Source organism: Pantherophis guttatus, chromosome 3 (genome assembly GCF_059756535.1).
Source record: "Pantherophis guttatus breed Tessera chromosome 3, ASM5975653v1, whole genome shotgun sequence".
In the NCBI taxonomy this organism is placed as follows: Eukaryota; Metazoa; Chordata; class Lepidosauria; order Squamata; family Colubridae; genus Pantherophis; species Pantherophis guttatus.
The window spans coordinates 90,856,251-90,873,045 of record NC_142065.1 but is presented as its reverse complement, the minus strand read 5'-3'; the positions used below and the strand labels follow the sequence as shown (position 1 = coordinate 90,873,045).

The 16,795-nt window shown below is 37.4% G+C and overlaps 1 protein-coding gene across 3 annotated transcripts in view; it reads left to right on the top strand.

Moving 5' to 3' along the window:
• The window catches only part of VAV3 (vav guanine nucleotide exchange factor 3), a 187,364-nt gene that overhangs the window by 151,693 nt on the left and 18,876 nt on the right, over positions 1-16,795 (top strand). For all 3 annotated transcript variants that reach the window (XM_034437390.3, XM_087890015.1, XM_034437391.2), the window contains exons 20-24: positions 2,140-2,276; positions 7,155-7,220; positions 11,408-11,442; positions 13,097-13,213; positions 14,781-14,868. In XM_034437390.3, the coding sequence (XP_034293281.1) occupies positions 2,140-2,276; positions 7,155-7,220; positions 11,408-11,442; positions 13,097-13,213; positions 14,781-14,868 (443 nt within the window). The remainder of the gene's footprint in view (positions 1-2,139; positions 2,277-7,154; positions 7,221-11,407; positions 11,443-13,096; positions 13,214-14,780; positions 14,869-16,795) is intronic.

Below are 16,795 nucleotides of genomic sequence, written 5' to 3'. Positions count from 1 at the left end.
CCAGGCCTGAAGCCGGACTGGAGCGGATCTAGATAGACAGCTTCATCCAGGTACCGAGGAAGCTGTCGCGCCACCACACTCTCAACAACCTTCGCCACAAAGCGAAGGTTGGAGACCGGACGATAGTTAGCCAAAACAGCCGGATCCAGAGAGGGCTTCTTGAGGAGGGGCCTCACCACCGCCTCTTTCAAGGCGGACGGCAAGACACCCTCACTCAAAGAAGCGTTAATAACCTCCCGGGAGGCCAGCACCAACCAGGAGGGACACGGGTCCAATAAACATGTGGTCGCGTTCAGCCGTCCCACTATCCTGTCCAAGTCCTATTATCTTCAAAGACCTTTATGGCTTGGAGCTGGGTTAATTAAGGGAATATCTGTCCCCTAAGGTGTCTACCATCCCATGAGATCTAGCAGGAGAGGCATGCTTTGGGTAGTGTATTTTCTGTCGGGACCCAGAAGGATGTCCTTTTCTGCCAGGGTGTCCACCATCTGGGACATCATCCCCTTTGCATACCTGGGTTGAACTGTGGGTAATGCATTCTCTCTCAGAAAGAGGCATTGTTTCTTTTTCTTCAAGGTAGCTGAGCAGACAGCTTGATATGACAGAAGAACATACATATGTTGTTCCAGTAGAGGAACACCTTGAAACAACTTGCTGAGACTTGATGAACCAAGCAGCATTACCTCAGCTCAAGCATGCCTGAAAAATGAAAATACCTCTGCTAGATGGTTGCATCTGTAAAAAAAAAGAAAAAAAGAAAAAGAAAAAAGGCCAGTTAATAAATAAGCATCTGGAAACTAGCCCAGATTTTTGGTTTTAGATAAACACAGAGAATAATTCAAATAGTTGGCCCAAAGGTCAAAAGAATTACTGGGCCATTTATTTTCTGATCACTTGGTAAGTCAAACAAACATCTAAAAGCACAATTTTTTATATTAAAAAAACCCCAGCAACTCGGGTGACACTACTGTAACTTATTTTTCAGGTAGTGTGAAGGGCATCATAGATGCCTTTGACCATCAGAATTTTTCATAATGTACAATGAAAGTGGTTACTGTGAAAATCCAATAACCACCTAGGAAAAACTGGCATTTTCTTTTCAAACATTTGTATCAGAAACATGGCGTAGTTTGTGACTAAACGTCCTTCTTTTAAACTTTTGTTTTTATAAATACTTTCTGCTTTGTATCTTTTAGGTTTGTATTACTGTTATTATTTTTAGAGTCTGTTGTATTTTCTATGCTTTTTAACTGATTGTGCCCTGCCCTGCTTAGGCTGGTCTTTGATCACCATAAAGATTTGATTTGACTGCCTCCTTGCCTATCCTTGAAGTCAAATACAACCCTTATGCGGTCCTCAATGAAATATGACACTCCTGTCCTAGACTTTTTAGACATCTTTGACTTCACTATATCTGAGTCTCTGGTTGGAAGAAAAGTTACGGGTAGTCCTTACAACAGTTCATTTAGTGACCATTTGAAGTTACGACAACACTGGAAAAAGTGACATGACCATTTTTCACACTTACGACCATTGCAGCATTCCACATGGTCATGTGATCAAAATTCAGCTGCTTGGTAACTGGTTCATATTTATGACGGCTGCAGTGTTTTGGGGTCATGTGACCCCCCTTTTGCGACCTTAAGACAAGGAAAGTCAGTGGGGAAGCCAGATTCACTTAACAACCATGTTACTAACTTAATAACTGCAGTAATTCACTTAACAGCTGTATCAAGAAAAATGCCCTAAAATGGGGCAAGGTTCACTTAACAACTGTTATGTTTAGCAATAGAAATTTTGGGTTCAGTTAAATACAGGACCACCTGTATTTAAACTTTTATTAATTTTTCCCTTGATATTTATGAGCTGAACTTTCTTTTTCTCATTCAGAAATCATTTTCAATTTTCATTTGTACGCTATTGAGTGAAATTATGCAATTGAGTGAGAGAAGGGAGAGCATAAGTTTCAAAAAAAAGTCCATCAGACTGGTGAATTTATTTGAGGAATAATGTCCAGGATAGGACCTTCCATTCGGGAAGCAATAGCAGTGATAGAAAAGAGGGTATTTATACGAGATAATACATTGCTTTAATTTTTTATCACTGGCAGATTGCTCATTTTTCTTTCTTTCTCAAAAGGTTTACCAAAAATGCAAGTGATTAGAAACTATACCGGGATTCCCCAGCCGGTTCCACCGGATGGTCCTCCATTATTCATCCAGATTGGAGACATCATTGAACTCATCAAAGGAGATGCACACAGCTTATTTTGGCAGGTACAATACCATTTTATTAGCTCAATTTGCCTTTCTTAATCTAGTGCTTTCTAGTTGCATTATTCTTCATGTGTTTAGATTTTAACTTTCAGCAGTCTCTTTTTTAAAAAAAATACATATTATATGCATTTCCGTGTTTTTACACACACACACACACACACACACGTTGGAAATAAATACATCTTTATTGCTCCAGTGCTTTAGAACAGAGTTCTTTGCTTTTGATTCAGTAGCATTGCAAACAGATCTTTGGAAAGTTGTCAGCTGGGATCTTCAAAATTATCTCTTTCTTTTTTTAATTTTTTAAAAATTATAAATTATAGTAGTAAAAACTGAAAGAAAGTAAAACAGGAAAAAAGAGTAAAAAGTGCAAAGAGGGAAAAAACAGGAAAGAATAAAGTATCATTGCCCCTGTCATGCAGTTTGGGGAATGAGGCTTCCAAAAGATTGCGATAATGGGATGCCAACTTGGAGCCAGCCTTGGTAAGCAGGCCTGGCATTGCCAGTAGCTGCCTTGAATAGGTTGGGTGGGGCTGTCAGTAGCTGGAGAAAAAGAATGTAGTGGGTGCAGCAGATCATGGGGAGTGCAGGGTCATGGGGTCAATTGGGATTTTGCAGAATGATAATGGCATGGTGGGGGGGGGCAGGTGAGGCTTGACGTGGCATTTCTCAATAGCAACGGTAGCTCTGAGGATGAGGTAGCGGCCTAAGAGTGGTGGCTGCCTGCTGGGACTGCTAAAGGCCCTGAGCCTCTATTTTAGCCCTAACGCTGCTGCCCACCCCCCACCCCCCGCCTCAGGTGCCATTGTGGCTAAAAGGGCATATATTGGGGGGAGAGTTGCCGCATCCCTGAAGTCATAAGCACTGCTGGGCTGGGTGGTGGCTGAAGCTTCCAGGGCTGCAGGTCTTTGTGTCATGCTGCTGTGCGAGGCTGGAGTGTGGCTGAGGCTTCTAGGAAGCTGCAGCTTTGCCTGCCCTGCAGCACCACACAACTTGCATGCAGTCTGTGCCAGACATCCCAGGGACACCCGCCCCCCCAAAGCACCCCCACACTCTTTACCTGGGACTCCGTTCACTTAATGTGAACAGAGTCCCACGATGTGAGTCCCTGTGATTCTTGCTTAACAACTGCAACTGGGAATGCCAGGATTTCAGTGGTTGAGCAAAGTAGTCAAATGACATCTCACGTAATGATCGCTTCATTCAGCGACTGACATTCCAGTTCAGTTGTAATCATAAATCAAGGACTACCTGTAATGATCTTTACTTGTGTGGTTCTTAGGCTTTGCTCTCTATTCTCTACATTTAACCAAAATATTAAATTAGATGTAGATCTATTGCTTTCAAGTCTGTACAGTATGCTCCTCTTGAATAATGAAAATGATACTAAATTGACTTAATTAACAATTCTAAATAAGTTTACTTCGGTGTTAAATTTCACTAAATGCAATAGATCTTGGCATACTAATAAATTTGTATTGGGGAGTAGAAAAATAACAGGGAAGAGCAGAAGCAAAGAGTTGGATCCAGATTTACATAGAGTGCTGTAAATACTTTTCATTACTCATGCAATTCTTATTTATTTTCTGATTATAGAAGATACTATTATAAAGAATATTTGTAGTTTTCTGAAGTTCCCCATCTGCATTAAAAAAGCAGTCTATAGAATATTATGCAATATTAAAGAGAACCTACAAAATTTGAATTACATCAAAATTTATGCTAAACAGCTTGGCATCTCGGGGATTTATCCCCAGGGTTAAAAACACACCATTTAACTTTGTATAAGTTCAAAAGAAAAACAACTGCATGAATCTGTGATAAAAATCAGATTGTACTTCAAAGGCCCAGTATTTTAATTGTTCTCCAAGTTCTGAAAGTTATTTTAAAATATAGTTTAAAGCACAAACATCTACATTCCCCTTCTTTTTTTCCCCAATATAATCAATTTTCAAAATAATGTTTCTGCTTATTTAAAATGCCCAGTATTGGTATAATCAATAACCACCAAGTAGAACCAAGACATGATATAATGGAGGATAGATTTGAGCTGGTCTTAATTGACACAAACATGATATTTTTACATATAGGGACACACATAGCTCATATGTGTGCTGGGTAATTAACAGCAATCTTCTGGGAAACATTCATCCTTGTGGATCCTTGTGGATTGCCTGTGAGAGTTGGGACATGGTGTTATGGTAGTTCCACACCTTTCTAAGGGCATGAGTCCACTCTGATTTTGGGGAAGAAGAATAGGGCGGTGGGCCTGTATGAAATCCTAAACCTCTTCTTTTTTCTGTCAGTTGAGCAAATCGTTATAAAATGAGGTATTTCATTTGCTGATAGTACTCAATTATATGGAGCATGTGATAAAAGTCCTGCCCTGATGTCTGGAAGCTGTCAGAGCTTAGATGAAGGAACAACCTCAAAATCACCCCAAGCAAGATGGAGTGGCGCTTAACTCAGACACTTACTAATTCTGGGATTATTCCAACTTTGTGTCTGGGTGGGGTTGTGTTCACACTGAAAGAACAGGCCTGGAGCTGCTTCTGGATTCATAGCTCTTGCAATGTCATAATCGGAATGACCTTTGTCCAGCTTTGGCTGGGCTGTCAAATTCAATCATTCATGCTCTTTTCACCTCCTTAATGGATTACTCAAATTAATTGTTCTTAAAGATCCCTTTTTGCAAAGGGTAGCTACTAATGTGCTTACTGGACAGACTTACTATTGCTATATGACGCCACTGCTGCATGATCTAGATTAGCTGCTGGTCAATTTTTGAGTGCACAGTCCTAGTTATCATTTATAAAGGAAAACATGACTTAGGATGTGGGTGTCTTCGACACTGCCTAGCTTGGATTTTGTCCAGATTATGCAATCTGCAGGCAGTTCGGTGTACTGGAGGACATTTCAATGTACTTTTCTGGCGTGTGGCTTCTTATTTTTATGTGCTGCATGCATTCCTTTATTGAGAAGGAAAATTCTCCAGGATTGGATCTGTTTGTAATATTTTTCTGTCTAATTTCGTTTGAGGGAGGGGACGCGAAGTCATCTGCAATTCAGAGTTATCTCTTCTGGTTAATTCAGTAAGCAACACTGTATATTCTACCCATGTTAGACTCCCTTAACCAGGAAAGACACACTGAGTTTCTTCCAAGCAGTTTCCTTTATTGTTTCTCAAAAATCTTGCCAAACTAAAGCACATTACTTGCATCATTAAAGATATACTCTGAGAACTTTTAGGGAGGAGCTGTCTTGTTCTTCTTCCTCTCAACCAAACTATCTAAACCTTGCTGTCTTTTCATTCTCTGGAATAAAGCCCCTCCTCCTGAGCATTCAGACTACATTCACAACATCCCAGAGACAAAATAGAATCCAGTGTACTGTTTTTTGCTGAGATATAGTGCAGTCCATCAGAGTACTGAACCAATTGAAGCTTCTGGAATAGAGGAATACAAAAAGCACATTGTAGTAGTCTAGCTCTGTCAAACTAATGGCCCGTGGGCCAGATACGTCACATGCAGGTCACGCCTACCCCATCTCTGCAAAGGCAAAAAACATTGTGATACGTCACAATCTGCCCCTTAACGCGATCGAGTTTGACACCTGTGTCAATGTCCATCTGGACATCTCTAGTATGCATGTGCCATGATTTTGAGCTCATTTTATTTCAGGAAGATATGCAGTTGACATATTACCATAACTGATAAGGCAGACTCCTGGATATTGCCTGGATGAAAAACTTTGGAGAGATACTATCTTTTGCTTCAAGGAGCAACTTTTCTTAAGCAATATCTAAACTCTGCTTGAGAGACAGGAAAGCATCCTCTAAAAACGTGCTTCCTGTTTCAAGATTTCCAGGCAATTGATCCAGTATAAAAAGCCACTGAGAAGATATGAAGAATTAACAGAATTGTACTCTTTTGCTTCATCTCTAAAGAGTGATTGTCCAGATAATTTCAATCCTGTAGTTTATTTATAAGCCAGTTTGGAAGGAAGGAAGAAAAGAATTCTTGTAATGAAAAGCTATCACTGGTTTAATTTCTTTGTGCAATTTCAGAAGGATGGAAATTGGCCTATACAGCAATTGTCCATTTCTGGAGAATCTAAAGCAGACATCCTATAATCTCCTCTTTTAAATACGGGACATGTTTTGTTTTCCCGAGAGAGGATTGTTACTTTTTAAACTAAGTTACCTTTAATTATCTCCCAGCTGAAAGTTGTGACCCAGATTGAGTAAAAATCAAGAGAACTAATGATGAAATTTATCACTCCAAGTAATCTATCTGCATCCTCTGGCATCACATTCTGAAATTGATCCAGTCACTAATGATACAAGAGAAGCCAATGCAATCATTGTTACAAATGGGCTGTTAATCTTTGAAAGCCCAAGACATCCAGGAACACAACAGGGTTGCAGTATCTTTCCTTGTTCAAGGATCTTCTAAGCTTGATGATATTGCTTGTAGGATTTCAGCAATGCTTCTTCCACTGGGTCTTCAAGTGGGTGACCATATATAGTGTTAGAAGGATTAAGGAGCAAAAGTTTCATTTGAGAGCTACAATGGGAGACCTACCCAGGTGGCATGGATTGGATATAAACTGATTGATTCATCCCTAACCAGAGATTACTCAAAAATAGACCCAAAGTAGATGTCAAACCAATGTAAATTGTATAATTTTATCCCTATAGTAAGAAAGCCTCAACTTTCAGAGTTTCTATATTAGCTATTAGTCATTCTAATCTAAGCAGGTATTGAACACGAATGAATTATTCAGCAACATTTGGCAAATCATAATGTGCAAGTTTAAATTGCTCTGAATATAGATGGCATTTGTATATATTTATTTTTTTCTGTTGTCTCTCTGTAGGGTAGAAATTTAATGACCCAGGAGCTTGGTTTCTTTCCAAGTGATGCAGTAAAACCTTGCCCATGTGTAAGTAGCACTATATAATTATGTTTGTCAGAATGATTGCTTTTACAAAAAGGTCTACAGCTAATTTGCCTGCTTCTTACTAAGTTTTTTTTTTAAATTAATTTTTCATGATGCAATAACATATACTGTGTGTGGTGGTGTTGGGGGAGGTTGCAGGCAGTCTTAATTTTATTTAAAAAGACAATTTTGTGTTGTGCGTTACTAGATTTCAAAGTAAAAGTTTGAAGGAAATCAGCTTAAAAACTGGTTTAACTGGTGAGGATTTAACTAGCAAAACTGTTCAATTTTCAAACACAAACAAACACACACACACACACAGACAGACACAGACACAGACACACACACACACAGAGAGAGAGAGAGAGAGAGAGAGAGAGAGAGTGAGTGAGTGAGTTTGGTGTGGTGGCATCAGGTTAGAAACCAGGAAATTGGGAGTTCTAGTCCTGCCTTAGGCACAAAGCTAGCTGGGTGACTTTGGGACAGTCACTTTCTCTCAGGCCTAGGAAGAAGGAAGTGGCAAACTACTTGTGAAAACCTTACCAAAAAAAATTGCAAGGACTTGTGTAGGCAATCTTCAAAGATTTGACACACTTGAATGGAAGAATATACACACACATGCATGGAGAGACAGAGAGAGAGATACACACACAGAGAGACACAGAGACACACACTCACTCACTTACACACACACACATAGACAGACAGTTAGAGAGAGAGAGTCCTCATTTACCAACCACTCATTCAGTGACTGTATGAAACTGTGAAGGTGTTAAATGCATGGTACTTACATCTGGTCCTTAAAGTTCCAGTTGTAACAACACTCTTGTTCTTGATCTTGGTGCTTGACAACCAATGACTCTCCCACCGGCGACAGTAGAGCTAGGAGGAATGCAATGCTAGCTGTTTTCTAGTCTTGTACAATCCTATCTGGTCACATCCAGTGGTGATCATTACATTTCTCCATCCTTCTCCTGTAACTTTCACAGGCGTATCAAACATATGACTCAACCCCTGCCAGCGACTCACTAAGCATTATGGTGTATCTCAGATAGAATTTTTCTTTCAAACTGGAATCAAGTTTTCTAATGTCCAGCTATGTCTTCCTTTCTTATTCAGTCTCTTATTCCTTGATTGTCTCCATGCTTTCCAACTCACTGCAATCTCTGTCATCTTTACTTAGACATTATTTTCATAGTTACCCCTACCAATCTTTTCTTCCTAACGTTCTCCTTTTTTCACTTGCCACAAACGATTCACTATTCCCCATTTTAAAATCCTGCTGCAACATACAGTAACTAAAATTAATACTGGCTAAATTAATTAACTCCATATTTAATTTAGGTGTAATTATACATTGAGGTACAGAGATATATAAACTAGTGAAATTATTCTATTTTTGCAAGGGAGAAGTTTAGTTGTAAAACTTGCAAGAATTCAAGTATGAATAAACATCAGTTCCTGGTATATTAGAAGCATGGTGCTACTAAAAAGATAAATTGATGTTTTACCACTATTTCCTTACAAGTGGCAAGCATTGCCATTCCATTTTGACAAATGATAACGTTTGGAAGATTCTGAAACATCCATCAAATCTTCAAGGCACCATCACTTTTACTATTATTATTAAGTAACAACACTTACATCTAATCCATAGAGAAATGCCCAGAAACAGCACAAAATACATACATCAGAAGGCACAAACAATAAATATTAAATGAAAAATGGATGAGAGCCTAGAATATCTACAGCATGGTGCGTTCTGAGATAATACTGATAGGCATTTTTCTGTCAGTGGTTTGAAATATGTGGCAGCAAGACATTTTCATATTGTATGAAAATGGCTCATATTTACTAGCTTTCATTCTGTTTTTTATTGTTGTTAATAAGCATATGAAGTCTGTTATTGTTCATTTTCACACTGGGCTTTTGTTGGTCGACGAATCCTGAGTTAAAAATGATTTTCTGTGTTATAGTTCAGCAGCTTGTGCCGTGGCCTGATCAAAATGTTTTTATTTATTTATTATTTTAGTTATTTATTTTCACATTTTTGAACTGCCCAGTTCTCTCTCTATATATATGTTACACTATATCTTCCATAATCTTTAACAAGGGCATGAATAAAATCAATTGGGATTATGAGTTGTGGCCATAACTATTGGTGCCTGATGGGGCCTGTGTGGTGTAGGGCAGGTGGCAAGATGGAAGAGAATCATGGAAGATGGATGTGAAGACTCTTTCTGTTCAGTTCCAACACCTATCATTCCACAACAGCTCATTCCGTTCCATTCCCAAGAAGCCTTAGAGTTTGGCCTTGTATCCTTTTCAAAGGCTTAGGTCTCTTTGAGTAATCTATTCATTTCCTCTTGGCCCCATTGAAGCACTTCTCAGCAGCCATACACAAAGGACTTCTTTAACATATATAACTCTCACACCATGCCTGGAAGCAGTAGCTTCTCAGATATAGGGATCACCATTCTTGGTGGGCAACTAACTGCCAAATAGCAGCAAGAGTATGCAGAAAATATTAGCTCTTTGCTCTCATCTAATGATCATGCAGCCCTGCTGGAATCCCTATTTGTGTATATTTTCTCTATTTCAATCCTATTATGGGAACTGACCCTACAGATCTCCTGCTATTTTCGATGAGCTAGTTATAGGTTCCAAAACTTTTCAGTGGGGTTGCCTGTAATTCCTTTTAATGTACTCAGTTTCCATCTTGGAATTTATTTCTGTTCAAAGTTGGGCTGTAATACAGAAACCCAGAGATACTAAGATTACCCTTATGAAATTGAGCAAATCTGCAGCATGCTATAGATGTCCATGTGCGGCAGAATTGATTTTTATCTGCACTGATTATATACTTTTGTGTAGGTTTTGCAGTTGTTGGATGACTTGTTTACAGGCTAAGGATGTGCAAAGAGTTTTGAATTTGAAACACCCCATTTTGAGTGCAAAACCTGTCTTTCAAGTGTGAATCGGATTACTCTTAAGTATTTGGAGAAGTGTCTCAAGTTCAAAATGGCTGTTTTGAGGTGTGAAATTTTTGTTTCAAGGTTCAGGGCTCAGAACAGCTGCTTTCACAATTGGAACATACACCTCCCCACCCCCGCTTGGAAGGTGGAAATTCAGTTAAAATTCAGTTAAAAACATTTCGAACATCTTTAGGTACAAGCAATTTGTAATAGGAAAGGGAAATAGGCTAAAAATATGCTCTGGAAATAGAGCTAGCTGATAGAGACATTAAATCTTCTCTCCTAGCAGGAAAAAGAATGGATGAGACTGAAAATATGAATATTTGTATTATATAGATAGCAATAAATAACTGCAGTTTCCTGTTAAATTTTCCCAGTTAAAACTAGCAATGCAGAGCTGGGGAAGGGGGACATTTTAGCACTCAAGGGTGGTTACTACCTGAAATCAATATGATGAGGTTGACACCTATAAATTTGGGTATAGCTATGATGTGAGTTTACCATTACCCACAGGATTTTTTATTCAGTCAAATAATGGTTATGTCCAGAAGGCATTACAGGTAGTCCTTGATTTATGACCACAATTAAGCCCAAAATTTATGTTGCTAAGTGAGACATAAGTTAGTTTTGCCCCATTTTATGACCTTTCTTACCACAGTTTGCGACAGATCTTTATATTAACTGATATAGCTAGAATTGCATCATGTCACCTAAACATAATTTTTAAAAACTTGATTGTATAAACTGAAATATTGAGCAACAGTGCCACAAATCATGCAAAGTTGAAATGTATTTGAATATAAGTAGCTCGGGTTGGCAGTTGGGCTGTCTGAGCTTGGCAATTTGATTCCAAACGTTTCATCACCATTCGAGGAGACATCGTCAGTGCGTTTTGAATTGTGCTCATCTGTCAGAGCACTGCCTTTAAATATCTTTTTTTGTGATACAAATTAGTGCGGATGTTGTTTGTTCGGCTACTTCTGAGTCATGATCTGACTTTGGAATGTTTGATTGGCTGCCAAGCTTGGAGCTCAGACCAACAGCCCATAATGCAAAGTAGCTAATTTAATCATTTTCTGAAAATGGGTAAAAATCATTGAGATGTACATTTATTCTTTTACATTTTTAATGGTATTTTATTTTATTGATTCTTCTTTGCAACTCATTTTATTGCATTTTATTGTATTTTGTTTTAATATATTTATCTTATTTTAGGTCCCTAAGCCAGTAGACTATTCTTCTCAGCCATGGTAGGTAGCTATAAATTGTTAAGTTTTTATTTTGGGCAGAGTTGGGAATTCAAATAAGTAGCTTGAGAGAAAAATGATATTAATAGAAATCTAATTTGTTGTGGTTTAACCTTTCTGATCTTCTATGGAATGCATCTTGTTGTAATATAAGCAAAAATAATTGAGTGTATATACTACATAACTGTATTTTTGCATGGATAAACCTGGCTTGCAACTAATTTTGTATCTGTGGGAAATGACATAAAGTTCTGGCTACTCCTTCAAAGCCTACCAACATTGTATTTGAATGAGTTTCCACCCAGTCATGATCTCTATCCTCCCAAATTCAAGTCCAGCAAGTCCAGCCATTCCCTTATCCTGCAGAATAGTCCTTTCATAGAGGTGCCCTTGATAGCTGTTTCTAATTGAGGAGAACAAGAAACAATAACACATTATTGGACCCATACATTTGGTTTACATTATTTTCCTAGAAAATTTGTTTCTGGATATCCCCTTAAATTGCCTGATTTTTTTTGAGAGCTTCAATATGGCTGACCATGGTGATGAGAATACAACATGGATATTATATGATACATGTCAGCAAATAATGTAGTATTTTGTCATCTGATGACATCTGCTGTGCTTTCCAGATGCAGGGTTCGTTTATGCTCCCAAAGACTTAAATTGAATTGAATTAAATTAATTATTTTAATTTAATAAATTAATTAAATTTTTAAGGGAAAGGTAATTCTGGTACATTGGTGTCACTGATTTTTATACATTGATTAAAAACAGAAAGCTAGAAACATTATTCGTTCTCATAGGAGATTGACAGGAAGAAGATTCAATAAGCGCCACTCAGGCCATTAATCAGTTATCATCTTTTATCTTTCTCTTAAGTCACTGTGATATGCCGTTGTGAGTTTAAGATAGACTAAGATTTTGTTCATACAAAAAATACAGCAATATAACATTTCCATTGTACATATATCAGAGTACTGTTCTAATCATGGAAACCAAATACCAGTGTCTTCAAACTGGCAAAAAAGCAGTGTTCCATGCCCGGATTATCTTCTTTGACTCTCACAGAACTTCTGTATTTTGCAATTGGTTGGTTGTATCTGCAGGTCAAGAAGTATAGTTAGCAATGATGACTGTATTGCTGAGAATGCCATAGTCAGCAGAATTGGAGATAGATATTTTTTTTGCTTATTAGATACCCATTCTGTTCTGAGCACATCTATCAGAATTTGTTGCAGAAATTAAATCCAGAAAGCACACACAGGCAGACTGATGCAGCAGGATTCATTAACTTTTTTATATACATAATAATACATAAAGTAAATTTACAATACCAATATAGATTTTTTTTATCTGGTAGCAGTTACAAGCAAGAGGAGAGAACAGTTATTAGTTTTCTCCGCACAGACTCAGAAGCTGCAGACTAAGATACGCCCTGACTCCAGTCTGCCCTCATTGGCTGAGTTAGTTGCTATGCCTATTCATTGGCTGATCTATTCCAGTTTATGAATATTCATATTCTGACAATATCTGCCCATGATTGTTGCATATGATTCTTGCCACCAAACTTGGCCTAATTGAAAGATTATGTTTGAGTTTGTAGCAGCAAAATAAAATACAGAAAATCTAGTAAAATAAAACTCACTTTTTTCAGGTACGCCGGAAAAATGGAAAGATTACAAGCAGAAGCGGAACTTATTAACCGGGTAAACAGCACTTACTTAGTGCGGTATAGGACTAAAGAATCAGGAGAATATGCCATTAGCATTAAGTAAGTGAATTACGTATTTCTTTATATTGTTCATGCAATTGATAGGTCAATATTGAATATGGATTTTTTAAAATAAGGTTATGCTAGTTACATTCATTTGTTAAAAAATATTATGAAAACCTTGATGGATTTGAAAAGTAGTTTTGGCTTGCCTGCCCTGTTGAGCTTCTTTGAAAATTAGTGTCCCTAACTATTATTCTACTATTCAGTTATTCTGAAGTTGTTGCTGCTCTACCTCCCCTTTAACAAAGCCTTGACTCCTGGCAGCTACCTGGAGCAAATTGAAGTTTTCTTGATAGCATTTTTGGAAGATAGCATTTTTGCTTCTTCCTACAGCTATGAGAAAGTCACCGGGCCATAGTCACCCAGTTGGTTTCTGTGCAGGACTGGAATACATTTTTTAAAAACCCCAGTGCCTTAACCACCATATCGAACTGGCTCTCTGGAATCTTACAATTATGCTTAAGGAAGAGCAAAGTCACAAAAGTTCTTTCACCAATCTGTCAATTTTTGAAACAACTTCATCTGAAGCCATTCTTACTTTTGTTTTGTTTCTCAATTGCCACTCTTGAGGCAAGGGGGGAGTCGGAAGGTATTGGAATGTAGTGCCTTAGCCTGCTAGACAAAACATTGATCAGACTCAGCGTGAGAACCAGGGTCATGGTAACGAACATCTGCTGAGACCGAGGGGGAAGCTGCTACTGGACTGATTGGTTAACGTGACCTAGGACACCTGAGGGGGGTGGGAAGTTTCTATTCTTTTAACTACCGTAAAGTGCGGAAATTACTTAGAGCTAGCTTCATCTTTCTATGTGCCGATATGTATTCAACAAAAGGTCTTTTGAGCCTGACTGAAGCCTCAGAGTTCTGGTTCGACTGAACTCATTACTCGGAACCATGACAAAACCTTTCAGTGGCCATGTTTAGAGGTTAGGGTTTAGGGATTAGGGAGTCCTGGTCCAGCAATCCTCTAATGCACAGCACTCTGAGCAAAGACAACCTTGTCTTTCATGGAGTCAACTTTGTTCTCTTCTTTTAGGATCCAAATCTTACTACCTTCTGCAAGTAAACTTTTCAGTTGGGATGGCTCAGTAATGGTGCTGTGACTTGGAACACTAAAGATTTTATGATAGCTAGAGTGATTTAAAGGTCTATTTGCATTTTAACTAGAAATTTTTCAGAATTGATCAAGCCATCAACTGAAGCCAAACAGAATTTTTCCCTTGAATCGAGTGGGAACAAGGGTATCACACCGAAGGAATAATAATTTTTTGAAAAGCTGTTGCTATCTTTGTCAATATGAATTTGAATGTAATCAGCTTGGTGGGATCCAATAAGTTATTAGATATTGCTGGGAGGCTTTTTCTTAAATCTGAATGTAGGCGGGTGTGTTAAACTGGACCCTAATAAATGTCTTTTGTTAATTAGGTGTCAGCAGTGTATTGGCATGGATATGTGTTTTGTCTTAAGAATTTATTCATGGAGAGTTTGGGCATGCTGTCAAGTAATTATTGATTTTTCCAGATTGAAAACACATTTATATTCATAAGTTATTCATTGCCCATAGGTACAATAATGAAGTGAAGCACATCAAGATTTTCACAAGAGAAAGCTTTTTTCACATTGCAGAAAATAAGAAATTTAGAAGTTTAATGGTAAGTATAAGTTTTTATTTTGTTTTTCTGTTTCCAAAAATACTTTAATTGGACATTATCTTATTAAATGTTTAATGTTGACATATCTAGCTTAATGTTACTACTATAAGACCTGTGCTGGCATAGTGGTTAGAGTGCAGTATTGCAGGCTAAGTGCTCACATTGCCAGGAGTTCGATTCCCTCAATCCTGACTGACTGAAAGTTGACTAAGCTGTCCATCCTTCCAAGTTCGGTAAAATGAGGAGCCAGTTTGTTGGGGACAATAGGCTGACTCTGTAAACCACTTAGAGACGACTGTAAAACACTGAAGTGGTATATGTGGTATAAGTGATTTTTCTATTGCTATCTAGTTTGATAGATTTGTCAAAAAAGAAAGAAAGAAAAGGCAAATAAAACTAAATAGTACTTACTATTATTCATGGCAAATGCTCTGAGAGTTGAAGCTTTCAGTGAACTGATTAGTTTTTAACATATATTAACAACAATCACACTCACTGTCATTGGAAATAGGTGATTAATAAATGAATCTATCTCCCAACATCTGTAAATTTGTCAACAACAACAACAACAAAATTCTGAACAGCCATACATATGAAAAGGACAATTTCATTAGAGTTTGAAAGTGTAAAGGATCATGACTTAGCATGCACTGTATTAAACAGATTCCAGTTCATTTGGCTTATTTACATTAACATTGTAAGAGGGAACATTCTGATAGAGATACTGTATATTTGCTTGTGGTTTTGCAATATTGAAGATCGTGATAACTTCCATGCTAAGAAAGAATAGAATAGAATAGAATCCTTTATTGGCCAAGTGTGATTCGACACACAAGGAATTTGTCTTGGTGCATACTCTCTCGGTATACACAAAAGAAAAGATACGTTCGTCAAGAATCATAAGGTACAACACTTAATGATAGTCATAGGGAAACAGTCAATATAAATCTTAAGGATACCAGCAACAAGGTTACAGTTGTACAGTCATAAGTGGGAGGAGATGGGTGATAGGAACAATGAGAAGATTAATAGAAATGCAGACTTATTAACTAGTTTGATAATGTTGAGGGAATTATTTGTTTAGCAGAGTGATGGCGTTCAGGGAAAAAAGTACACATTCCCATTTTATTTTTATTTAGTAGTATTTGAAATGGAAATTCAAGAACAGGAAGTGTGAATCCTGTATGCTTTTGGTTTACTGGAAGATTAGCAGTAACGTTTTGAAATAGTCCTAAACCAGAACTATCATTCAAGAATGGTCTAATTATGCAATGTTTATATTTTATAAATAATATTTTTTATATCAACAGATTTAGTCTCAACTTGGCCTACCCAATTGATTATAGCTTCAAAACTTAAACATGACCGATTAGCATGACTATATTGAATGAATTGGTGATGAGTAGCAGTTTGTTCTAATAAGTTATCTTATATTTTCACTTTGAAAAGAGATTGCTGTGGTTTGAAACAGCAAAATAAATGAGTTGCTTTTGCTTTGATATTTTTGCATATTTCTTAACCTCTTCTTTAGATAATTATCATTTGGAGTTGGGTGGGGGGGAGGAACAGATATACCAGAAACATGCTCTCTTAAAGAATTTCAGGGGTTTTGTGAAATATATGTCTTGCATTATTATTAGATCCTTAATCTATAGTGTTGGTATTCCCCTATTGTCATTTATATGATCATTTATTCTGAGTTAATTTCATTGTACCAAGATCTATTGGTTACAAATGAATTAGAATGTTAGAAGAGTAAGAGTTAGCATTTGTACAGTTATTTGTAAAATAATTCATTGTTTAAAAAGTGCAAGACTTGTATTATTGTTGCAGAAAGACTAAGCAAATGCTAAATATGTTTTACAATCTGACCTGCACATGCTTATTCGGAAAAAGCCTTGCTAGAGATCAATGGAACTTATTTCCA